Here is a 27,028-nt window from a genome sequence, read left to right on the forward strand (position 1 = left end):
AGTGCTCTCGGGCAAAGTTGAAACGGGCAGTTTTGTTCTTTCTTGAGAGCAGAGGCTTCCTTCTAGCAACCCGATCATGAATGTCGTGTCTATTCAATTTTCATCTGATTGTAGACCCATGTACATTTACCCCAGATGCTGCCAGAGAGGTCTGAAACTCTTTAGAGGTGATGTGTGGGTTGACTTTTACCTGATTTATTCTTCTTCTGGTGCTTCTTGGTGATGGTCTTGATGGGCGTCCACTTCTAGGCAGAGATGCGGTCATGTTGAATGCCCTCCATTTCTAAATTATTTGTCTTGGATGGATGGATGGAGCTGGAATCTTTTGGAGATGGTCTTATAGCTTTCCCAAGACTGATGGGCTGTCAGAACCTTCTTCCTGATGTTCTCGGATATCTCGTTTCCTTTCGGCATTGTTGATCTGTGTCGGTACACCTTGGCACTACAGTAGTTTTGTTGGTTTCCTCCCTCTTTTAATCTGTGTTGCCCAAACCTTTCCCTAAGGATGTCTCAGATGATCGGTTTGCTTAATTGACTAATTAAGCACCCAAATAAGTTTCACTGAATCTGTTACCTGCTTGACTTTACCAATTCAGCTGGGGGTTCACTTACTTTTGAAATGGACTAATTCCATGTTTCATGTAGTCTTTTGGCTACTCAAACAATTCCCTCTAAAAAAAGTACATGCAAATGATAAACATAAACCTGACATTCCTTCTATGGAAAATTGGTGATGAAAAAAATGAAAAATCATGGTAAAACAACAGAAAACTCCTAAGTGGTCAAGGGGTTCACATACTTTAAAGTGGCACTGTATATATTTATTGAGGTATTGTTCTTATGTCGACACTTGTTATATTGGAACTTCATTCATGAGCCTATACCTGTACATGGGTTTCTTGTATACAAACATTGAAGGCTGCGCGCGCAAATCCGCGGCAGAAAGCCATCTACCCTAATACAAATGAATACAGAAAACCCAGTTTAAATGTATTGTTTATTACTTATTTAGCCTACCGTTCCCTATTCTGTTGCCATGAATGCTTGCACACACCCTCAACATATTCCCAAACGTAACCTTGTACATTGTTGAGCCTTTTTCTATATTTGGTTTGATTTGATATTTTATTTTTCCTGGCAAACGGATGCTTCCTCCTGGGTATACTGAACATCTTACCAACTCTGTTAGAGCAGTTCACCACACAACAACTCCCTGTCATGTTGCCTTCCTCCACAGCTTTCTCATCCACTTCAACGTTATCTTGCTTCTTTCTGCCGAGAGATTGCGCACGCAACCAGTGATGACGTAGCCGAGAAACCCATGTATACACAAGTGAGAAAATCGACTCGTCTGACATCGATGAACAGGCGACCTCCACCCTAAGAGATACTTAAGAACTCGTGCACGTGGCGCTCGTGCACCTGACTTTAAGATGATGTTCGGGAAACGCTCGTAAATAGAAAGTGTTACTGAGTCTACTATGTCGCCAAAATCCACATAGAACGTTAAGATACGTCGTTATCGGGAAACGAGGCCCTGGTCAGCTCAGCAAAAGAAGGTTCTCACACATCAGCTGATTAGTGAGCACTGATAAGCGACAACGGATGAAAACTATCTAACTTAGCTAATTCCGGTGCATTAACATTTTTATGGAAATGTTTCTCAATGTACACTGTCCCTTTTCAAATAAACATCTAAATAAATAAATAAATCTATGGGGTTACCAAGATTAAAACCCTACATTTGCCCAACTCTAGTTTTTCAAAATTAAAACCATTTCTAAAAAGTTTCTAAAAGTTTGATTCAATTCAGTAGTGGCGTGAGAAACAGAAAGTTTTCTCTCAGTGACCATGGCTGTGAAAAGGAGGGCGCTTAAGGTCTTGCCTTTCTGAAATTGAAGTATCTGAAAAGGTCAGACTGTAGAACCAAACAGGAAAACTGAAACATCAGACATGCATCAAAAACCCAAACACAATAAGGCAGCCAAAGCCCAAACACTGTACGAACAGAGAAACATCAATACAAACAGAAAACAATATGCCTTATGGGCACACTCTTAATTGAAACACGTTGAATTAAAAGCAGCCCTGGCACTGTTTAACCATTTAATGTGAAGTGAAGGAAATATTGAGAAAACTACTGAGAAAAATAAATTGACAAACAGCAGAGGGGTAAGGTGTTCCTCCCTTTGTGTTTTTATTCCTTGCCTGCTGCTCCCCAAAAAAATATTTCCCGGTAAGAGAGGAGCCCCTTGGCCACAGGTCCTTCAAGCGACAGGCTCACAGGATCAGTGGCTCCCTGAAGGGTTGCCTTCCAAGGCTTCTCTCCTGAGGGTTATTCAAGCATGGCCATACATATTCCAGGCACACACACACACACACGCCCACCTGAGCAGAACTCTGTATTCACTCAGGGGAGAAGAAGAGATTTCCTTCCTTATCAATGCATAAAAACACCCACTGTGTACCCGAAGGTGAATAAAAGATCACTGACCTTGCTCGTGGTCAAAATCTCAGATCAATAGGTTGACGGCGGCTGTCAGGGTCAATGCACAATTATCCTGTGTGTGTGTGTGTGTGTGTGTGTGTGTGTGTGTGTGTGTTTGTGTGTGTGTGTGTGTGTGTGTGTGTGTGTGTGTGTGTGTGTGTGTGTGTGCGTGCATGCGTGCGTGGGTGTGTGTGTGTGTGTTTGTTTATGTATTTGTATGTCTGTGGGCGTATTTTGAAGGCACCATATGTGCATCCGAAAAGTAATGGGTTTTAATGATGTGTAAACATGTGTCAACATGCAGACACACATACAATTCTGCATATAAGTGTATCTGTGTGTGTGTGTGTGTGTGTGTGTGTGTGTGTGTGTGTGTGTGTGTGTGTCTCTGCATCTGCAGCCTGCCAAAGGGCAACTCCGTCTTTTCGCTTCTCGTGCAGTAAAAAATAAATCTATCGGATATCAACATGGTAACTAATTGAAAGGGAATGTTTTTGTTTTGTTTCTTTCTCTCCTTTGGTTTGTCTCTGTGAGGGACAACGAAACAAACTCTTGACAAACACTGCCTCCAGGCCCCAATCCTTTGCCAAAATCCAAACAAACAATCAAACACCCAACAGAACATTAAAGCGCTGTGCCTCAAACGTGGATCTAAAATTACCAGACCACTGCTCATTTAATTCACTCAAAGCCCCAAACTAGCTGGGTCTGAATCATCATAGCTGAATGATGAGTTAGTATGATTCGCACCAAACATACAAACAGGACTGTTGTTGGACGAGTTCCTCTAGGACAAAGTGCTATCGAGACCGAGGTCGTTGGTTTGAAACCCAGGGATCACATTTACTGAAAGAAACGTATGTTTAAACTGCACTGTAAATCGCCTTTGATAAAAGGGTCTGCTAAATGACTGTATGCAGATGTATGCAATGAAAGTGGGGTGCTTGATCAGACTGGAACTGGGAGACACATTTAAAGCACCAGACAGACCTGGTTTACGGTTCACTGTTCAGAGCGCTCCCCTTGGTGTTGTTACCACCGTGCACTACCACTTGAGTTCCAGGAACACAGACCTCCACAAGCAAGGACAGCAGTCAATGAGAAAGTCTGTGTGTACGAGGGAACTCTCCACAAACATAAAGACTACTGTTCTGATCAAATGGACTGTGAATTGGAAACAGTGTCTATAGCTATATATTTAAGCGTGAAGATAATGCCTGGCCTTGGTGGAGGAAGCACAGTTATACTTGTGTCTAGAGGTCATTGCACACCAGACACACACACACACACACACACACACACACACACACACACACACACACACACACACACACACACACACAACATAATCCTTGTCAGACCCACACATTCTGTTCGACCAAAAGCTTGGGGCTTATGATCGATTTGATCTCATATTCATATTACAGAGGTAAGGAACCATGGCAACAGTATGCCTGAGAAATCCATGGAGGTCCACTCAGTAAGCCCATCAGATGGTATAATAATTAATGAAATCACAATAGGACATTTGCATAATTTACAGTCACATTGCTTTCATTTCTCACTTTAATAGCTGAAGTGTTTCCTAGTTACTGATTTGAGATAAATATGCTGAAAAGCTTGCCTGTCTTTAAATAAATGACTGAAATGATTTCATTGTACTGCAGACGTTTTGAATTCTGAACCAGCTCACTGGTAGTTCAACAGGTTGCATTGAACAGTTACATCTATGTCTTGACTCATGACAAAGAGGGAGTTTTAGCCAAGTGTTCAGTTTCATCCATCTCTTTGACTGAGAGGGAGTTTAGGTAAGTGTTCAGTTTCATCCATCTCTTTAAATGAGAGGGAGTTTTAGCCAAGTGTTCAGTTTCATCCATCTCTTTGACCGAGAGGGAGTTTCAGCCATGTGTTCAGTTTCATCTATCTCTTTGACTGAGAGGGAGTTTTAGCCAAGTGTTCAGTTTCATCCATCTCTTTGACTGAGAGGGAGTTAAGGTAAGTGTTCAGTTTCATCCATCTCTTTGACTGAGTGGGAGTTTAGGTAAGTGTTCAGTTTCATCCATCTCTTTGACTGAGTGGGAGTTTAGGTAAGTGTTCAGTTTCATCCATCTCTTTGACTGAGAGGGAGCTGTAGCTACGTGTTCATCTCTCCATCTTTCAGCTCTGGAAACGGATGCCTAAAAAAGACAGAGTGTCTACCCTAAAATGATGTGTCCATGAATGTCTGCATTGTGTATCTCTTCTGCTTGTATCTCCCTGACATCCTTAAGCCTATTATATGCTAGTACACACACTTTTTACGCTATGCAACATCGACCTCGCCTAAGCCATGATTTTCAAACCTCTGAGCACAGAGGCAACACAGTCATGATTTAACTACACATTAACATTTTGGTCACTGCCTGCAACCTGTCCATTTACTCTTTGAAAAGGTAAAAAACTTTGAAATGGAGGTCCATTAAGTTCTTAATTGCTGAGGGCTTTCAAAATGGACGTGATCGATTCGGCCCATCCATCTGCATCATATGGAGCGGAAGGTGATGGGGAAAAAAACCCTCTACGAACGTTTCTAGGTCATCGCAGCAAATAGTGGAGGAAATTGCCTCTAGATTCTATTCATCAGTCCCTTTTTTTAAAAGGGAAGAAACATTAGGAGAAGTAGGCTGCCCTCATTCTCAACTCCTGGCATAGGAAGCACCAGGGCATTCATCAGAGGAGAATGCTGATTGCTGTTGTTATTTTTTGGACTATCCTGTGTATATTTCCTCCTCAGATGGAGGTCTATGATGGCAGGGCATCTGCATAATGGCTCCATTTGTGTCTAATGTGCCATAACTCAGTAGTCGTTTCAATAGCCGCTTGTGTCATTTTAAATATGGCGGAGAGAGAGAGGAAGCACTCCCCCGCAGAACTCTGACCGTCTAGCCTGTGTAGGAGGCTGCCCCGTTAGGACACTTGGACACCAAAGTAGCAGAGGCCATTTCAGTTGCCCTTGTATGCAGTTTGGGAGGTAATGAAACGGGAAGCAGAAAACTACTGGAGCTGTTTGGGGAGAAAGAGAACTGTATAATGTGTTGTGTTGTGTTACTGGCATGGCCGTTTCAAAAGTGCAGCCAAAGAGATATAAATTTAGAAGAGAAAATAGGTGAGATGAGATCTAGAGTTATTTGAATTTGTGTTTAAAGCACACACTGGGGATACAGCCAAATACAAATACATTATTTCTTCTACACAAAAATTGTGCGTTATTATTCGGGTAAGAAAGTTTGCACCATGACTGAAATGACAACTATGTTTCTTCAAATCAATTCATGTCATTGTGGATGGCCACATCTGTTTGCCACATCGGACTTTAATTTCTTCTTTGATTTTCTCAGAACTAGCAGAGAAAAAAGTGGGAGGAATAAATAAATAAATAAAACGGGCAAAAACTTTTTTTTATTTCTGTAATCTAATTGCTGTCATAAAGTAGTAATTCAAGTTTGTCTGCAGTAACATTGACACATCACGTAAGGTGAATGCCACAATATAATAGTTTTTTCATCCACTGAAAAAAAAAAACAGAATCTTTCAATTTATAAAACATTTTTTCTTTGAGTTTCTGATTGTTCAATATCCCTCAGTTGAAAGGGAGCGATGAGGTTCAGTCAGTTCATTAAACTTGATTTAATTAAAAATAAAAAGCAATTAAAAAGTCTGAATATCTTTCATAATTAATGATATGCCAACAGTAAATCAATCTAACAATTGCTTTGCTAATGAATATTAGGTTATAAACTTCTGCTTTTGCCTGACTTAACCTCTGGTATAAACCCCACCAACTTCCAGTCTTCTATCTGAATACAGATACAGAGACAAATAATGACGTCACTGTGCACCTCTCACCCCTATGCATATTACATTTACACTGGCACATACACAAATGCCCACATACAAAAAAAGCAATAGATGATACAGGGAGACTTAGAGGGCAGAGTTGTTGGGTGGAGAACAGCAAGGGATTGTGGGTCATTGGGATTGTAGGCTAATGTTGCTAAGATACCAGAAGAACGTTACCTTCAAGCACCAGCAGCAGAGGCCATTTAAGCTGCCCTTTGCATGTAATAGGGGAGGCAATTAAATGTGAACATGGAAACCTACTGGAGCTGGGGCAATTTTCTCTGAGTGAGAGGAGAGAAAGAACTGGGGCGTCTGAAGGGGGTGCTGGATGGATGTCTGAAGCACAGCACAATCTACTCAGGAAAGAGTTTAAGGACCATTACAGGGGCAACAGGTAGAACACCTGAATGCCATTCATGCGGTCCAGCGCCTTCAGAGGGACATGGGGCTTTTACAGTAATTTCAAACCCCTCTGTCACTCACTGACTTCCTGTCTTCACCACTCTCCCAGTTCCCAAATGACAAAAGGAAAAATAAAGGTACACATGTTTTTCTCTCTCAGATCTTTCAGGAACTAAATGCCGCTGAAAAAACACAGACACACGGAATCCTCTCTCACTCAAACACATACACACACTCACACAAAAACACACACACACACACACACACACACACACACACACACACACACACACACACACACACACACACACACACACACACACACACACACACACACACACACACACACACACACACACACACACACACACGTGTCAGCACTTGAGGACACCCGCAGGTTTACTGTCTCTCTCCCTCTCCCTCCCAGCCACATAATTCTCCCTGTGAGCTGCACCATATTACAGATTGTGAGTCTCCAGCGGGTACTGGCAGAGAGACCCATCAGAGAGATGACATCAGACAGACCCATCAGAGTAGAGACTGCAAAGAGACCCATCAGAGAGATGACATCAGAGAGACCTATCAGAGTAGAGACTGCAAAGAGACTCATCAGAGAGATGACATCAGAGAGACCTATCAGAGTAGAGACTGCAGAGAGACCCATCAGAGTAGAGACATCATAGAGACCCTTGAGAGAGATGACATCAGAGAGACCCATCAGAGACCCATCAGAGAGGAGACATCAAAAAGACCCATCACATTTTGGAATGCCTGAGACCCCAATCTGTATGCGCTTTAAGCAATGATTACCCATTTAACCTTAATTAAAGTTTGCAGAACCCTTAAGGTTCTCCATAGCACATTCAGCTGTATATCTCTTTGGAAGTTGGCTATCAGTGTTTCAGTTGTGCCACTATAGCTTTGAGGAGCCTTCACAGCCACCCACAGCTGTCCCATGTGCTCTGTCTGCTGCCAGCTGCAGTTCAGGGTTTCATTTCAGGCTTAATTTCAGGGCTGTAAAGCAGGTTGAGAGAATTTCAAATGTTGTTATGTCAATACATGAAACGGAATTGAACCGGATTAAATCCTGGATTCCCAATAAGTTGCTTACAGGATCCAGAGTAGGAGACAACACAAAGTCCTTCCCTAAAAATATTAATATGTTCAGGTTTATTTTCCTCAAACCATGCAAAAAACCCTGAATGTGTATAAGGAAGCATTAAGGCAACAGACTCCTTACTCCTTGGACACCTCTACGTGATGCTCCCTTATCATCTCCTCTCTAAAATGTACATTAAATACAGAGCCCATTCTTTCTTGAGAGTGTATCACTGTGGAGACATCCTCCCTTATGGGCTCAAGGACACAGACATGCGCATGGGTGTCTTCAAAGTACACTAGTAATGCACTTGCGCACAGGTCTATCAGTGCACAAGCTCAGTCGCAGTGTTATGTGCCATAGGTCTCTAGTTTTCTCTGCCCGTTCATAGCCTTTTCTCCTCTGTCTAAATAGCAACAGCTACCTACGTGATCTCATCAGCTATGATTCACTGAAGCATGAAATAAACAAACCTCCCACTTCATCAGCAGATCTCCAGTAGCATGGAGCAAACATACTAATGAAACCGGCATCTGTACTGTAAGTCGCTTTGGATAAAAAGTTTTTCTGGCATTGAACAAAAAACAAAATGTTCAATGCCAGAAAAACTAAACATATCTAAGTATTGCAATATGCAACAGGCAAACCGACACACAGGTGACACGTCCCTGGTTGGTGAAATGATTCATCTGTGTGTTTGTTCGTGCTGATTCCCGACTGACAGACCTGCAGACTGATTCGTCATTTCCTGTTTGTTAGATGGATCAGGAGGAGCCTCCTGGGCCTGATCACTCCCCTCCTCAGCCCGCCCCGAAACGCCCCTGCAGACCGGCTCCAGAGCAACACCAGCATCGCCCACGCCGCCCTGCTCCCCATCCTGGGCCCTCAACTCAGTCATCATCCCCTTGACGACTTCTCCCGCTGGATGTGACGACCCCCACCCTGGTCATCGGCAGCTCCATGGTCCGAGATGTCCACACCCCCCCCTTCAACAAGCGGCCCCTGCAAGGTCCACTGCCTCCCCGGAGCCAGGCGTGTTCCAATCGCTGATGGATGTGGAACTTTCCCTCCCCACCCCCACCACTCTGCACGTAGTCTCTCTACCTGGTCTACCTAGAGAAACCCTCGGCCAACCGCACCCACTGCCACTGCATTGCCGTACACCTACTCTACCCAATACCCTATGCTAGCATTTATGTACAATATACATTATTGCCTCCACCGAAATGTTTCTCTGTCCCTACATCCCCTACCCCTGTAACAGTAACCCTATTGCCACAGTAATCTGGTCTTGTCTGTATCATGTATTTACCACCAGATGTATGTACACATATGTCCAGTGACCAAATGCTGGCTGTGTATTGCCCCTGTTGCTTCCTTTCCCCTTCTGCCACACTACCCTTCCCCTTCCCCCCTTCCCCCCGTCCCACCTTCCTGTCTCCACCCGGCCGACCTCAAGCAGATGGGTTCCCCCTTATGTGCCGTGGTTCTGCTCAAGGTTTCTTCCTGCCTAACAGGGAGTTTTTTCTTGCCCCTGTTGCCGTTGTGCATGCACTAAGGGGGTTCAGGCTCTGGGCTCTGTTAAGCGCCGAGAGGCAATTGTATTGTTATGGCGCTATACAAATAAAATTGAATTGAATTGAATTGAATAAAAGCATCTGCTTAATGAATAGCGTGAATGGATTTTGTTTTCTCTTGATCCTGACCTGACGGAGAGGCCATACACACTGGACTGATGACGAAATGTGTGTGACCGTGTCCGCAGGACTATACATTCCGCTTAACGGAGTAAGCCACGAATAAACCTCTACTCTATGTTTACTATTTTGAGGCCCTGTTGAAATGGACAGTCAAGGCAAATCCGTCCCTGGTAAGAGCAGGGCTTCCGTGGAGCCTTCTCCATGGAACTTTTTCTTCACGGCAGGCACCACCGGCGGCTCCAGCTGAAGCGCTGACAGGAGAACCATTTCGGTACGTGTGTGTTGATTACAGGGCTTTCTCCGAGACTAGCTGAGCAAAAACAGAAGGTGTGTATCCAATGGAAACGTGCACACAATGTGCGCTTATGCTGTTTTCACCTTGTAACCGTGGATACAGATTTCTAGTGGAAATAAGGGGGGTAGGGGGTAGTATGGCAATATGTCGTCAATACCCTGGAATGCACCAGGTCTCTCTATAGGGAGAGAGAGCAGTCACACCTGATGAAAGCTCTGTCACAAACAGACCTCAAAATCTGTGAAGCACCACCGTGTTGACATTTTAAAGGCTGGCATATTATTATATCCTGAGTGACAGAAAGGTACCAAAAAAGAAGTCAGTGGAGGAAAAGAAATGACTCCTCCACTGAGGCTTAGAACAAGCCTGGAGGAGTCCCAAAAATAACAACATTCTGAAGACATTATTTGAGTTGGTTTGGTGCAATCAACAGGCACTATTACGAGCTAGCACAATCGACGCTAACTCTAATTAGCAGTGAGTAAAACGTACAGTGCAGATCTCATGGGCTGATGCAGCTTCCTAACCTCATTTTAATAACAGTAGGTCAAAAACAACAACAACTTCATTCCGAGTCCGTATTCAGAAGGATTAATGACTGAATGAATAAATGGGTAAAGAATTAAAAAAAAAACAGTGAATAAATAAATCAGTCAAATAATAAATGAGAAATGATTTGGTGAATCAATCAATCAATCAATCAATCAATCAACCAATCATTCAATTAATCAATGGAGACTGAAGGCCTATGAACATATGCAGTATAACCAATAAGGTACTGGTAAAAAGTTCAAATGGCAAAAGGAAACAAAGTTACTCTCTTTAGATAACTCCCCCTAGTAATCCTCAGACAGACTCACACAAAATCTCCATTCTGCAATATTTCCAGCATGCTGAGGTCATTGTTAAGGCCGGACACTGTGCTATCAACTTCGTGTTTTTTTTCAACACATATATATTATAAACTAAGTACCTGTTAGCAGTTTAAATGCTGTGGGATCAGCAAGATCAGACAGTGGGATTGAATCACAGAGTAAACACTGACAACTGCTTACTGTACTGTCCATACAGTGAAGGGGGCTTTGAATGTAAAGGTCAGTGAAATAATGAAAACGAATCATTAAGTGAGGCTGTAGTAAATATCTTCCTTTTGGCTCTCTACTGTTAAAGGTGCAGTTTCTTTCTGTTAGAAATGTAATCTGCCTGATGTAATTCTGCGGGCTGTATGTGGGTGCTTTTCTTGAACAAGGAATTTACCAACAATACTCTGTACTGTTAGTCTCTGTGTTTTCAGACATTTGATTGGATCAAGATGCAGTAGAAAATTTGCAGTAGAAACAGTTCTTTTTTACCATTAGTTTAAAACGTCATTATTTGTGTTTGTCTGGAGGCATATCTATTTACTGTCAATAACGGAAACATAAACTGCATCTTTGGAAAAAAATAAATAAATAGAGAGAGTTCCCTGGGGTCAGGGCTGATTGGAAATTAGATGGAAGATGTTTTTAGCAAGGCATGCAGCTAAAGGAAAACACTCCAGGAGTTTCATAATCGCTTTACTTCTCTACTTTCAGAAAAATCTTCACAGAACGGTGCGTGTAGTGCAGAGGGCATCGTTCTAAAGAACAGCTGTTTGGTGGACGAATGGCAATGGCACAAATTGCTATGTAAAACCATATCTCTTCCGAGAAATGGTGGTCCTTGCTTGTGTTCAACTGTTCTTGATGTCCAAATGAGTTCTGTGGTTTGTGGGAAGCAGAGGACCACCCTGGAGGCTCAGATTGTACGAACACATACACACACATACACACACACACACACACACACACACACACACACACACAAAATCAAGTGCAGTGCCTGCAAGTCTACAGTGTTTACTTCTGAAGGACTTGGCGTGAGATTTTAAGGGGACTTTGACCGGCCCTATAAACACACACACACACACACACGACACACACACACACACACAATTTACTGTGCAATTTTGTTATCAACATAGCTTGATAATGGCAACCCATCTTTCTCTGTCTCTCTCTCTCTCTCTCTCTTTCTTTCTCACACACACACAGACGCACACACACACACACATTTCCATATCCATGCGAAAGTCAATCACATTACTCCCAGCACATCCCATCAGCTTTTCCCCAGGCCTCTGCAGATGTAGGTTGCGATTACATGGCTGCCCGCGTGGCTGAGTCCTTTTCTTTGCTCAATCAGGAGAAAATCGAGGAGAAAAACTTTTTTGCTTTTGAGGTGATTTTGTCTCACATGAGAGGGGAGCTTTAAAAAAAATCACAAGGCATCCGGTCACAAGCCAAACAGCAGGAGGAATCATGGCGTCATCTGTATACTTGCTGCGCTGCGCTCCAAGTTTCTGATTAAATAAGCTTAGAGGGAAAAGGTGGAAAGGATTAGTGGAAAATCCATCGAACCTTGTGGGTAGAAAGGAAATATATTTTATGTATGTTTTGTATAGATTTAGGTTCCTTTTTTCGAATCATTCAAATACATTTTTACTCCATTTCCCACACCTTTCTGCAACTTATTAAAACAGCTTGTGAGTGAACCCTGGACAAGCCCCGAGCTCAGGCAGGGTATGTAGAGAGTGGGGTGGTCACATGGGGTGCACCCCAATGATGGAGAGGTAATTCGATCTTTTAGAGAGAAAGAATGGAGGAGGGAAAGGGAGAGAAAGGGCGACAGAAGACAAACGAGGAGGCAGGAAGAAGGAGATAGAGGAGGACCATTGAGAGAGAAAAGGTCCCTTCACTTAATTGGCTAAGAACTCCAGGAGAGGTAGAGGAAGATGAATAGTCCTATCGGAGACAGGGCTGGTCTGACACTGAGAGAACCTGGAAAGAGACAGGGAAAATTCTACAAAGACAGAGAGAGTGAGAGAGAGAGAGAGAGAGAGAGAGAGAGAGAGAGAGAGAGTGAGAGAGAGGGAGAGAGAGAGGTAGAGAGATACACAGAGCGAAAAAGAGGCAGAGAGAGACTGATGAGAGAATGATGTATTCTTCATCCCTCAGTAAATTGCCTTGGACCTAAAACAGGTTAGGGATGGGCCAGAGAGTCTCTGAGACATGCACCCCAAAGACAGCGCCTCCGTATGAAGCTAGCAAGACTGTCAGAGAGAGATACTGTAGAGGAAGAGAGAGAGACTTGAATCTCTTCACTCCTTGCTAAATTGCCTCAGAGATGTCTCTCACACTCCTGCCCCAAACAGGGACCTTAATATAGTTCAACCCATGAATGTACCTGGACTCCTCTTCCTGGAAGGCATATGTAATATAAGGGGCAAAACCCACATTACCCCCCCCCCCCCCCCCCCCCCTCACCACCTCCTGTCTAGACTCTTCATTCGGAATTTGAAATTAATCTCTGAAGAAGATGGACAGATCTCTATGACAACCAGAGCACCTGAAAGGAAGAGACTGATGGGTTATAAATCAGAGGAGTCTGAATGTAACTAATGAGTCTGAGAATGGACTGAACCAAACCAGAGGGGGGGGGGGGGGGGGGGGGGGTTACTGACGGCTAACTGCCATAGAAAGCCGAATGGAGTGGAGGGATCCCACTGTGAGCTAAAGCGAGGGAGAGAAAAGGGGGAGATAGGGAGGAAGAGGAGAGAGAAAAGGTGGAGCAACATGAAAGGGAGGAGGGGAGAAGACAGAGAGAAGGGAAGACAGAACTGTCGGAGAGACAGATAAAAAGAGAATGACAGATTGAGAGGAGCGCAAAGGAGAGGAAGAGAGAGCCCTTAGAGACGTTCAATCCCTTGTTTAATTGCCTTCAACCCCCAATAAACGGAGTCATAAAGGTTCCCCAAAAGGATGTCCTTCACAGGGGTCAACCATCAGCTATGTGCAGAAGAGCATCGAGAGGAAGGAAAAGCAGAAGACAGAGGAAATGTGGGGGAAACATGGGAGATGGAGACAAATAAAGAGTTGTGTAGAAATGTAGAGGAACTTGTAGAGTGAAACAAAGACTGAGAGAGTGGGCTCCAATTTCATTTGAAACGCATGAACTAAAGCTAATTCAATAACTTTGCAAAACCATTTCGCTAATTTAATACCGTGTTCAAGATCCTAAGCCCAAACATGGGAGGGTCAGCGCAATGCTACCACACGCCACATGATAGCTTTAGTTCATGCGCAACAGACTTTGCTCGTTGCCTGTTGCTTTGCTTGTTGCCTTTAAATGAAGTTAGGTCCTAGTGAGTGCAAGTCTGGGTTGCCCAGAAATAACATAATCTTCCTGTGAAAGTCATCCAAGTGAATTCTTTTTGATGTCAGAGAGAGCGCAGGGTGACTCACAGTGCGTGTGTGTGTGTGTGTGTGTGCGTGTGTGTCTATGTGTGCGTGTGTCTATGTGTGAGTGTGTGTCTATGTGTGAGTATGTATGAGAGAAAGAGTGTGAAGTGTGTCAGGAGCGCTTCGTGCCACAAAACTACAGTCTCACCTGCTGCCATCCCAATATCTCCACCACCTCCACCTGTCAGAGAATGCTCTCTCTATATCGCTATCTCTCTCTCATCTCTCTCTATCCCTTCCTGTCTCTCTCTATCGCTCTCTCTCTCTCTCTCTCTTCCTCGCTAGGTGGGTTTCCATTGCAGCTTTGCACCAAACAGAAGGAAAATAGAAGTCGACAAAACACAATAGCGAATGCTCTGGTTTCCATTGCATGATGCTATGAGATTAAGGCTGGGTTCTTTCCTCTCAGAACCGTCATTCCAGTTAAACATGGTGATGGATCTCCAAGATGTGATGATAAGTCCTGGCACATTAATTGCATCCACCAATAGCCATGGCAGTGTTTCAATGAATACCATTATAGCATGTGATGAATGCAATAATGATTGAAAGGCAAACACCTTATACTTGGCAGCTGCAAATGGAATAGGAATTTCTGGGAGGTCAGTGTCCTTAAAAAGAGTTGCATTCTGTTGTTGCTTGCTATATAGATGGTCTTTATTCTTTATATCGAATAATGCTGTCACCTCATCAGACCACATAAAACGTTACTGAACTGAATGTGTAGTGTCACGTGAATCACTTAAATAAAAATAAAAACGTCTTCCCATTTCAATTTAGCAAAATTTGGTTTTGTTGACTCATCTCAAAAATCCCTCTCGTGAGAGAAAATAAACTATTTTCACAAGTTTTTTCAAAATTCAGGTGTTTACATTACTTATTTTTTAGTTTGCAATTTCAAATGTTGCATGAGGCAGGTTAATGGAAACCGGATTTCTGTCTCTCTCTCTCTCGCTCTCTCTCTCACTCCCTGCACATATACTTACACTGCCATCCCTACACCACCATCCTTATGCTCTATTAAGTGTCCTTGGGCAATGTGTAGGCCTTAGTATCGCAAGCTACAAAGGCACTATGCCTATGGATCAGTACAGTGTAATGCTAATTGTATTAGCATGTTACAAGACTTTCTTCATCAAGAGTCCACAGCATTCTTAATAGCTTAGTTAAGTACATTGAAATAAACTATAAAGCATCTACCTTTTTAAATGTGCTGTATGTCATATATATATTATCCAGCAGAGATGGAAAGTGTCATTGCGATGAAAACAAAATGAGCCTTGTTTTAGCAGAATGGGATTATTTTAAGATTTAGACCTTGAACTTTGTGAAACTAAAGCAAGCCGTGGCTAGGATCGACTGCACTTTCATTTCAGGAAAAACACCAAATGCAAATAAATGCCTGAGAGGCAGAAAGAAAGAAAGGCAGAAACAAACAAACAAACAAACAAACACGTATAGAATATGCATGCTGTCATTGTTGATAACTTCAGCATACCCACACCCACCGAATAACACTCTTTCAGTGCTGCGTGCCTAGAGGCATGACTGTAAGATACTACTTATTCCACCACCACAGCATCCCACCTCTTACACTATAGTATGTCAACATGGCTGCCTCTCAAGGTTCTGAACTGCTACTGCCTCCAAACACCTTCCCCATCATCACATCTACCGTATGATGGATCCTTCTGACAGTAACACACTCCTGTGCAACGGCTACCTGCCCCAAGGGCCTACAGGTGAGAATGAGCTTCTAGCTATACCCTGCCACTGTGTCCATATTTAGCTTTAATATAATCACATATCATGAATAATGAGCAATAAATAGACAAAGAAATAAAGGGAAAACCATCCTGATTACTGAAGCCTCTTGTGTTGACAGCATTAACCCCATTATTTCCTTTGATATACTGTATTTAGTAGAAAATCAAAGGTGACTAACACACAATTCTGTTGAAGAAGTAGAGCACAGTCTCCTTAGCCTCTGTGTGCCACAAGCCCCTGTGTGACACATGCTACCCTGCATCGCTATGAAGAGCCAAGATGGACACAGAACTCTCACCTTCTCTGGTAGCTGGAAGTGTCAGAAGCAAGTGGGAGGATGGTGTATCTCTCTCTCTCTCTCTATCTCTCCCCCCCCCCTCTCTCTCTCTCTCTCCCCTCCCCCTCTCTCGCGCTCTCTCTTCCTTTGAATTAGTTGTTCTCTACACATTTATATTTTTCATCTTTTCTACCTCAGTCCCCCTCATCTCTCTCTCTCTCTGTATTTCGTGACTTTCTTTCTCTCCCTGACTCACTAGGTTTGCGTTCTCAGTAAGGCTGCAGTACCATTTATCTGCTTGCTACTCTCACAGCGTGCCCTTGGGTCATATTTTGATGGGGTTTGCTGCGTTCAGACATGGCACAGAAAGGAGTGGAGAGATTCAATGAAACGTTTACCAGCTGACTGACTGCCACAAACCACTTCCCAGTGAAGTGAAGCTGAGCCTTAAAACAGCGTCGATCTATCAGAATGTAACTTCTTTACTGGTATTCCATTGGCAGCTTTGAGTAACCGTTGGGAGGGTTATTTCAATTCTACTGGTAGACATGACATCAATTTAAACCTTTTCATAACAATGCCACTGTGTGTCCTTGGTTTCTATAAATGAGACATACATTTCATACATCCATTCACATGTGAGTGTGTGTGTGTGTGTTTGGATTTAAATCAAATAGTCATTTCAAAGTGCTGTTTTTCACACTGACCCATAGGGGGCACCCTTATCAGAGGGCATCCTTGTGGCACATTCACTACATCTGTAAGGAAAACCACCTGGGCTTCAGCTCCACATCCATCTCTTTAACTCATCTTTGAGTGGAGGAAAATCACATCAATTACAGAGCATCCAATGACTATCCAGATCTTGGGCACATGATATTTTAACATTTACAATGGCTTACTCATTATGGGATGTAGTGCACATCTGTGGATGAATGCTGTAATGTCCTATTAAGGTCACCTGTGGTATAAGAAGAAGTGTTATGAAACACCACTGGCACACCTGCTGTGAGGTCTGAGAGTTGGGTGATGATTGACAGCAGGAATGATTATTTCAAGTTAACTTAGGCCCACCTTCCTTTTAGTCAGCTGTCAGTTTGCTTGTTTTGCATGTTGTTGCTGTAACGATAGAGCACGACAGGGAAAAATAATGAAAACATCCCTTCCTTTACCTTAATTTATACGTTCTCTATTGCTCACTCTCTCTTTGGGATGGAAATATATTTCACGCTGAAAAGCCTAATTACCGTTGCCTGTCAAGGACCTCTCATAGTGGCTGCTCCAGAGTGGCTATTTAAATCGGATTTTTTTACAATTCCGCCACATTTGAGGATGTTATTAATGCATCAGTGGATGCGCCTACAGAGTCATAAAGGTGATATAAAGACATATAAAGACACACTCTCGTTGTTCACGGAACTAATATCTCTCTTCCTAGGCTCATTTCTGATGCTGTAGTGACAGAGCCAGTCATTCGGGGACATCATATGTCCCCTTGAAAGGGAGAGGGGAGCCTTCCTGATGATTCATGCAGCATGCCGTCTAAACAGCACCTCTGAGTGCCTGTTTGTGCGATGTGCTAAAAGGTTAATTCACTGGAGCTGCGAGCAAAGACGAGCCAGATCACCTCTGAGGGCTTTTGTGGAGGTAAGGCTGACGACAGCAAAGAGTGTGGCAAACGGCAGGATGTGTGTGTCTGTGTGTGTGTGTGTGTGTGTGTGTGTGTGTGTGTGTGTGTGTGTGTGTCTGTGTGTTTGTGTGTGTGTGTGTGTGTGTGTGTGTGTGTGTGTGTGTGTGTGTGTGTGTGTGTGTGTGTGTGGGTCTGTGTGTGTGTGTGTGTCGGTGTGTGTGTGTGTGTCTGTGTGTGTGTGTAGAGGCCCACCCTCCTCGCCCTGTTTCAGCTCATGGTAATATGTAAGCGTCTGAAATTGATGCGGCCGGTGAAAACAGATCTGATTTCCATAAAGCAACAGCTGTGACTCGCGGGTCGTTTGCGTTCACCCCGGTGACAGTCACCAGGCCCTGGCTGCTGCATGATGCAGCTCACAGTCACACACCCCTGCCATCAGCACCACTCCAACCACTGCACCGTGCTTTTATTATGGCATTGCCAGTGGTGTGTGCGGGTGGGTGTGTGTTTGTGTGTGTGTGTGTGTGTGTGTGTGTGTGTGTGTGTGTGTGTGTGTGTGTGTGTGTGTGTGTGTGTGTGTGTGTGGGGGGGGGGTGATGTTGTTTGGCAGGAGGGTGGCACAAAGAATTCCACACATCTCTGGTAACAGGCTCACTTTTTCCCCAAAACAGCTGCGGACATTTCTTTCAGCCCAGGTGTCCATGCGCACTCTCATACATAAACACACACACAGAAACATACACACACACAAGCATAAGACACACACACACCCAAACACCCTCCAACCGCACACACACAGGTTTTGCATAACTGCAGGTTTTGCATAACTGCTATCTTTTCCCGGGGATATGCGCCAGGTACTGTGGAATGGCAATGAGAGGGCGAGATACGTGGCTTAAGGTATTCAGCGGAGGATTCCCAAACCCCCCACTTACCGGTCATTGTCTGCTGTTGACTTATGCTATTAGCCGCTGAGAGTGTTTTCTTATGGTCTCGAGGAGGGAGAGGTGAGATGCTCGGCGCAGTGCATTTTAATAATTGGTTTAAACAATGGCTGGTGAATCAGAATGAATGGCCAGCTTGCATACTAATTGCCTCGTCTCTTGCCATTGGGGGAAGACAGGGTCTTCGATGCCTTGTCAAGAGAGAGTAAGAAGGACATAAGACAGATAGATAGACGGACAGACATAAACTGATTTTCCCAGAGACAGTACTGTGGAAGGGCAGACAGACTAAAGGGGAGACAAAAACAAGTTGCATGATTGGGCAGACAAACAGATGGACAGGTAACCAGGTAAACAGACAACAGATAGACAGGTAGGCAGGTAAACAGGCAAACAGATAGACAGGTAGGCATGTAAACAGACAAGCAAATGTGGACACTGAGTCAGACAGAAAGATCAACAGAACTAACAAAAGTGTAGGCAAGCAGAAAACCAATTATACAGAGGTATACAGAGCCAGCTGCTCTTGCTCTTGACAGACAGACAGATAGTCAGACAGACAGGTATATAGAGCCAGCTGGTCTTACTCTTGACAGCAAACCGAAAGTCAGACAGACAGGTATACAGAGCGAGCTGGTCTTACTCTTGACAGACAGACAGACAGTCAGACAGACAGCTAAACAGAGCGAGCTGGTCTTACCCTTGACGGTGGCTGTGCGGGTGCAGTTGTAGAGGATGGCCAGCTCCCCGAACACCTTCCCCGGTCCCATGGTGCACAGCTTCACCCCCTCCTTCGTCACCTCCACCTTTCCATCTGCAACCAATCACAAAACATCCCCTTTTCACTTTCATTCTTTTTTCTTTTTCTTCTCTTTTTTTTCTCCTCTTTGCGTGAGCTTTATTACCTTTGATGCACTGGTCGCGAAAGCGAGCCTGACATGCTGAAAATGCACCTTGCGCTCAGCACTGTGATGACAGAGGCGAAGAGGGCTAATGCGCCAAATTAAAAGTCACATCTCGTTACTTTAACAGGCCTGGGGCACAAGGCTGTCGGGAGGGGAGCAATGGGGGAGGAAAGATATGCTGCAAAAAGAAATGAACAAAAAGGGGGAATGGAAATGGAAATGGGTCCAGCAGGTCCACTAGGTAGAGTGACGTTAGGTTTGAAATCACATTATAAAGCACCAGGTGCTACCAGTGGATCTTGAGCTGGTTTCCATCCAACTTTTGTGATGCCAAATTTGCACCATCCAAATTTGCATAAAATTGTCTAAGTCAAATAAGAGATGTATTCGCTAGAGGTGGGTTGGTTAACTCCCTATTTGCACATATAGCGTAAAATGCAACTAATGTTGATGGAAATAGGTTTGTTCACATCACGGTGCATATGTTGAGAATGTATAATGTGTTTCCGTTATAGTTGCCCTGACAACCTAAACTTTTGAACCCACAATTATTCCCCACTCCTCCTTTGATTAGGAGAGTATCCATTTGTTATTTGAATGAAACAGCAAACGTAAGCGCGCGCAGACTCACATTTCTTTTAGCCTATGTTTTTTTCATTTGGGCACTATAAAAAAATCTGAGACAAAAATCATCAATAAACCATCTTCTCACACTGATGTGAAAGGGTCACAGAGGCTTAAATTGGGATAAGGTCAAGTTATGGTCAAGTTGGTCGACAATTGACAGGTAGTTGGCTAGAATTTAAACTGTATTAAATATAATATGTCCTGAATTAGAGTTAATTAGCTACTCATAGTTGGTTCAGTATCACACAATCGATATTTAAATTAAGTCCAACCAAAACATCTTTTACTTCAGCCTCACGCTGCCTTTTTTTGAACACTCGGAGTCGCTGAGGCTGCTGGTGTCCTCGTTTCACCTGGATGGTAAGAGATAAGAGAAAGGCACACAGCGGACACGGAGCACATCGACGGAGGGCTGGTGACCTGCCTCGATGCTATCAGCCCCTGGCTGCCTGCAGCAGGAGCAGCTGCTCCATTAAGCTGTTCCCCATACACCTGCTTTTGTAATCAACACCGACCCAAATTCACCACCCAAACACCACAGTTGGCACAGGAAAAAGCTCTCTGTAGCACTGACGGCCAGATTTAAGAGAACACAAATAAAACGTCCATAGGATTAATTCCTTAAAACAGCAAATAAATGAAAAAATGCAGACTTTCTGCACAAATTTAACGTGTATCATAGTGTGAGGCTAAGTTGCGGTGTTGTGATTTTAGAGTCCACCTGAAGGCACCTGAGATGGTAGGCGATGAACAAAACCATGCGCTAGTAGAGAAAGAGGCTATATTCAGCTCCCCATCCTCTTCTGTCCTCCCCTCTATCTCTCTCTCTCTCTCTCTCCCTCTCTCTCTCTCTCTCTCTCTTTCTCCTCCTCTCTCACGCTCCCTCAAATGCTTTTATTAGATTTCCATCACCGTTTGACAGCTTTATCTGATGGGGAGTGACAATGCAATATGATGTCTGCGATGGGGGACAATGAAGAGTGTTTTTTTTCCTCTCTCTCTCCCTCTTGTTCACTGAGAGGCGATTATGGGCTCATGTTTGCATCTGGTGCATTGAGTTATCAGCATTAATATTCTGTCTCAGTAAACATGTTAACAGACACGTCGTCAATAGTGTAATATCCTGTGTGGACGCATAATTCTATAACTGCTGCTTAGATACGATAAAGCCCCACAAACTGCCACAAGTGGATCTCTCACACACACACACACACACACCAGGGGCCGTATTCACAAAGCCTTTTATCTTACCACTAGGAGTGCTCCTAACTCGCGCTAAAACCTTTTACGTAGGAGTAATTTCTTAAAAGTGATTCACAACGGCTCTGAGACCTACTCATACTAAGGATAATACCAACTCCTAAGCTTAAGATAAAAACTCCGTTGCTATGGATGACGACGATTCTCATGCACGAGTTTAGAAGGGGTGAGGACGGTGATTGGTTGTTGACAGGCTCTCTCATTAAAAACTCATTCGTGACGTCCCTCTAACAATCCCACTATATCAACTGAAAATAAGAGAATAACCTAGGCTTCAAATTAAGTCATATTAAATAGTTATGGACAGTGCAGTTAGCATAGGCACACGCATGATGACAAGTTTGTGCATCCAACGGGAATGACACTTTGCACGATAAGATACATAGAAAGCGATCAATATATAATATGGCAATTGCATGTAATCAAGGCAGTAATAATTAAAGCACCCAGCAAACTGTTAGGCTATTATATTTCCAGCCCTTGACCACTTCAAATATCAGCACATACGGCCCTTCAAGCCCTCCAATCTTAATTGATCAAAGCGAAACGAGCGTGAACCGTAGCCTAGGCGAAAGCCTACTGGTCCCAGGACCAATAGCCACTGTCACCCCAGCGGCATCCAGCTGGTAAATTCTCAAAAACCTGAGACCGCTCTCCGTTGAAATGCACGAGTCATCGGTACATCCAGGCCACGGTGGACAAATTATTGTAATGTGTGTCCTGTCACTGGACATTCCTGCGATCGCCATGGAATTTACTTTGATATTGTGTAATTTGGCGATTGTCCAAAAGCAACTGGATAAACTGTTGGATGATGTGGGGTCTACAGTGCGTTGATAGTTTGATGAATTAAACGGCTGACTGATGATTTCCAGTGTCGTCATTTGCGTTTTCAGCAAAGCCAAATAGGCTATCTTTATGTTTCCAAACATTTTACTTCGGGACACATCGTTGTTTAAAGGCGTCATTGCATCCCGCGCTAATTCTAAGACAATATTAATACCTTCACGGTTTAAGCAATGTCTTTTATCAATTCCAAGTCGGCTGCAGCCATCTTGCGATTTTTTGTGAATAGGTCTTAGTGATTTAGGAGTCCTCATGAGGAGTTTTAAGCTGTCCTAGACTTAGGTGCTACTTTTAGGGATAAAATATTTTGTGAATTGCTCTTAGTAAAAACAATTAGGAGTCCTACATTTAAGACTGACACGCCCATTATTTTTAGGAGTTTCTCCTAAATTCGCCACTTATGAGCTACTTTTAGCCCTAAGATTCTTTGTGAATACGGCCCCAGGTTTTCAATTAGCCGATAATGACCAGTTTTTGCCTGGCAAAATGTAAAAAAACAATAAATAAAAAAACTTGCCGGTCAAAATGTCTTGTAAAAATGCGCATACAAAATAAAGCTTTAATGTTCGGGATCCCTACACAATACTTTATTTGTGTTTAGGTAGCAAAACAGCAAGAAGTACTTTTTTCCCCAAAAGGGCTGGACTTCCCCTGAAGTGAGGACAGAATCAGCAGCTGCACCCCTCACTGATGCCAAGAGCGCACAGCCAGATGTGACGGCACTCAACGGTAATGGGGTTTGTTTTGCAACAAAATGCAAAGTACTTATTTAGGAGTTCAGCAAGCTTAACCCAGACTGGGCCAAAATGGCGGCCTGTGTTTTGGCCATGTCAAGGGTGCCACCAGAGGAGCCTCTCTACAGATCAAATTAAAGTCGTGGTCTGGAAGAGGAGAGAGTGATGCGGCTTATGCGTTTCAATTTGGTAGCAGAGGAGAAGGACACAAAGGAAAAGAAGAAATTTTAATTTTAAAGGCTACAACAGGCTTCAGATGTTATAGGTAACTGTTGTTTCCTAATAGTCTACATTTTAGTGGCTAATGTTGAGATGTTGCTCAATCGTTACCGTTTGTTTTGCTCAGTCATTACTTCTCAGTCAATAGTCAAACTGATTTGAGTTCACTGTCATTCATTCCTCAACCTATAGGTGTACATTATATTTGTGTATGCAACATAGACTGTTATTGAGACGTGACCGGTACGTTTCACATTTTTACAGTGAAATAAAAAAAAATCCGAATACCGGACCAGCAAGAAAATAATCCTAGCAGAAACCCTGACAAGCACAGCCACCTGCGGTCAGTTAATGCCATGTGAATGTGACAAGAAGGTGATACCGAAGGTAGGAACACCTGACTGAACCTGAAGGAGACTATGGAGGCAAATGTCAACACTGTCACAAATCATTCCTGTCACATTCCCAAGCTTTCAAGCCCTCCGGTTCTGGCACCAAAGCAAAACTCAGGGCATGAGAACCTTGCCATGAAGGGCACACATGGATTTGTTCTTTTCTTCCGAGTGACGGAGGGTACACTCAGATCCCATGACACCTCATACGACATCTCTTAAAGCCCAAAATGACATTGCACGTTGCAAACCGAAAACCAGCATTCGACAAACACACACACACACACACACACACACACACACACACACACACACACACACACACACACACACACACACACACACACAGAAAACCCTGGGTGAAGGGTGTGGGGTTACCCAAAAGTGAAAAACTTTTATCCACAAACACAGAGGCTATTAGAGGGTATTCCCATAGCACTAAACCTATTCACACATGGAGAGTTTAGAGGCCAATATACTGCAAAAGCCTGGAGATGTTTTCACACATTCAGCACAGATGACCAGCAGGGGTGGGAGTGATAAGGTGGGGTGTGTGTGTGTATGTGTGTGTGTATGTGGGGGGGGGGGGGGCTCAAGGTTGCCTGCTGTTTTCCTCAACACGAGATTACCTCTATATTTGGCCCGCTGGTCAAGCGGCAAGGGATGGATCGATGTGCACAGCTGCACAGCACCTTAGCATGAAGTGCTCTCTTTCTTTATTTTCTCTCTCTCCTTCACTCCCTCTCTCTTTCTTTTTCTCCATCCTTCTTCTCTCCCTGTCTCTTACATTTCTTCCCTCTCTCTATCAGTTTTTCTCTGATTTCTCTCTTTCACTCTCTCCCCCTCTCTTTTAAACTTTCTCTCTCCCTCTCTCTCCCTCGCTTCCCACCTGTCTCTCCCTATCTTTATCTTCTTCTCTCCTTCCATTTCACTCAATCTCTCTCTCTCTCTCTCTCTCTCTAACATGGATCTTCCATCCTCCTATCTCCCAAGAGCAGCGTGGGGGTGTGTAGGTGGGAGGGGGGGAATCTTTTACATGGGAATCTTTTACATCCCTCTTCTCTCAGAGGAGCACCTCTCTGACAGTAGGAGCTGGTTGTAGGTCAGCCCTAGGGGGGAAACACACCCCACTGTGCACTAATGCTTCAGCCGTGTGCTCTCCTCACAGTGGCCTCTATAACGTGCTTAGATTACGTAACACTTTTTTTGCCGTGTTTTTTTCAAAGGGCTACTTTTTGATAGGGAGGGGAGCGCATTCCTTTTTATGACAATGATTTGTAGTGGAAATTTGAGCCTGCAACCTCTGCAGCGCTGGCATCTTGGTTTTATCCGCCGAAAACCACAAGGGCGTCCTGACAATTTATGGCCGGAGCTGTTAAACTTTATCAGAGGAGCTCTTGAGTCTCTCTCCTCTCTGAGATAGAGGGTTTGATCTGCGCCTGAGGTGAGGCTCATAACATTACAGCATGATGTTACTCCAAAGCACTAACTTCATCAGCTGCAGCAGCCGTTGAGGTGTGTGTGTGTGTGGTTGTGTGGGTTTTGCTTATGTGTGTGTGTGTGTGTGTGTGTGTGTGTGTGTGTCTATGTGTCCAAGCGTGTGCATGGGTGGGTTGGTGTGCGTGTGTAGGGTTTGGATTGTTTGTGTGTGTGACTGTGTGTGTGGTTGTTTGTCTTGGCAGGTATTATGTCGCTCTGTGTGTGTGTGTGTGTGTGTGTGTGTGTGTGTGTGTGTGTGTGTGTGTGTGTGTGTGTGTGTGTGTGTGTGTGTGTGTGTGTGTGTGTGGTGATGTAATGCAGTACTTAAGTCATGTCACTACAGCCAGGCTGCTGTGGGCCAGAGGTAAAGAAGCTGAGGTATTTCTTCTCCTCTTCCCTTCTTCTCTACTGATTACAGAGGCAATCACCCAACCCAGCGTCTGAGAGGAATAATCCTCTCTGCTTTCACTTCACCTGGGTTCACCCTGCCCGCCCGCCCGCCTGCCCGCCCAACAGGACAGGTGTGTGTGTGTGTGTGTGTGTGTGTGTGTGTATATTTGTGTGTGTATTTTTGTGTGTGTGTGTATTTGTGGGTGTATTTGTGTGTGTGTGTGTGTGTGTGTGTGTGTGTGTGTGTGTGTGTGTGTGTGTGTATTTGTGTGTGTAATGTATTCATAGAAATACAGAAAATATAGCAATACAATTTTACAGGTTCGCTGTGATAGCAGCCCCGGAACCAACCTACAGTATTTAAGCTTTAACCACCCATTTCTCCTCACGTTGATAAGATGTCATAAGAAAGCCCATATTTACAGCAGAAGAAGCATACTAATGTCATTTTGTATGTATAATGCAGGAGATGCTTTTCATTTCCATAACCCAGTTTGAGGTACAGACTTGCAGTTCATGCTTGTTTGAATTGTATCACAACAACAGACCAACAGGAGACTCTCTAATTGATAATGGGCCCTTATCATCACAGGGAAATGTGGGCTACTGTGCCGTTTTAATGAACTAGGGAAATGCATATTTATGAGACAGCAACAGTGGGCTCTTATACAAGGCATTTTCCTATTCGCTGATGCTCTCTGATAACTAGATAGATAGTGGAGAAAGTGCGAGAAGGAGCACCACAGTATCTATGACTATTTTGCAAACATGCAAAGCACACGTCACTTCATCCAAATGTCAGCACAGCAGCATGATACCAAACTGAGCATACACACACAACATACATCTTGAGCTTTTTACCCTCGTTTATATATTATTCTGTCATTTTCAGAGACAAATCACAAATTCCTCTTGATGGGGACATAATCGAGTGTGTGTGTGTGTGTGAGTGAGTGTGTGTGCCCTTTATGTTGGCTAGTAGCCTGCCAGCATAACCTCAGTCCTGTGGCTTTGAGCTTGATCAGTTCACACACATACACACACACACATCCACCTGAGGGTAGGACTCTAATCCACCCTCTCGGCTGATGCCAATCAAATGTGTCAGGAGACCCCAGCAAAAAAAAAAAAAAGCGTGAAGCCCTGATGTCCAGATGCAACATACGAACACCTGTGGTCCTGGTGTGCAGATTCAACATGCAGCACTGAAGTACAAAACACAAAAACAAAACAAAAACGAGCAGTCCTGAGGTGAAAATGCAGCAAAAGATTTAAGGATATAAGTCACCAGCCCAACTTCAGGACTGCAAGTTTTTAGCATTTTCCTTTTGTTTTCGTGTTTTGCACCTTCATTTGTCCTGCAGCTACACACACAG

The 27,028-nt window shown here is 43.8% G+C and overlaps 1 protein-coding gene across 3 annotated transcripts in view; it reads right to left on the bottom strand.

Moving 5' to 3' along the window:
* Positions 1-27,028, bottom strand: part of prkg1 (protein kinase cGMP-dependent 1) — a gene marked incomplete at its 5' end in the record, with an annotated part of 141,921 nt that overhangs the window by 83,025 nt on the left and 31,868 nt on the right. For all 3 annotated transcript variants that reach the window (XM_080835161.1, XM_080835159.1, XM_080835160.1), the window contains one exon: positions 19,501-19,614. In XM_080835161.1, the coding sequence (XP_080691287.1) occupies positions 19,501-19,614 (114 nt within the window). The remainder of the gene's footprint in view (positions 1-19,500; positions 19,615-27,028) is intronic.

Source organism: Sprattus sprattus, assembly GCF_963457725.1.
Source record: "Sprattus sprattus genome assembly, chromosome: 3".
NCBI classification, from domain to species: Eukaryota; Metazoa; Chordata; class Actinopteri; order Clupeiformes; family Clupeidae; genus Sprattus; species Sprattus sprattus.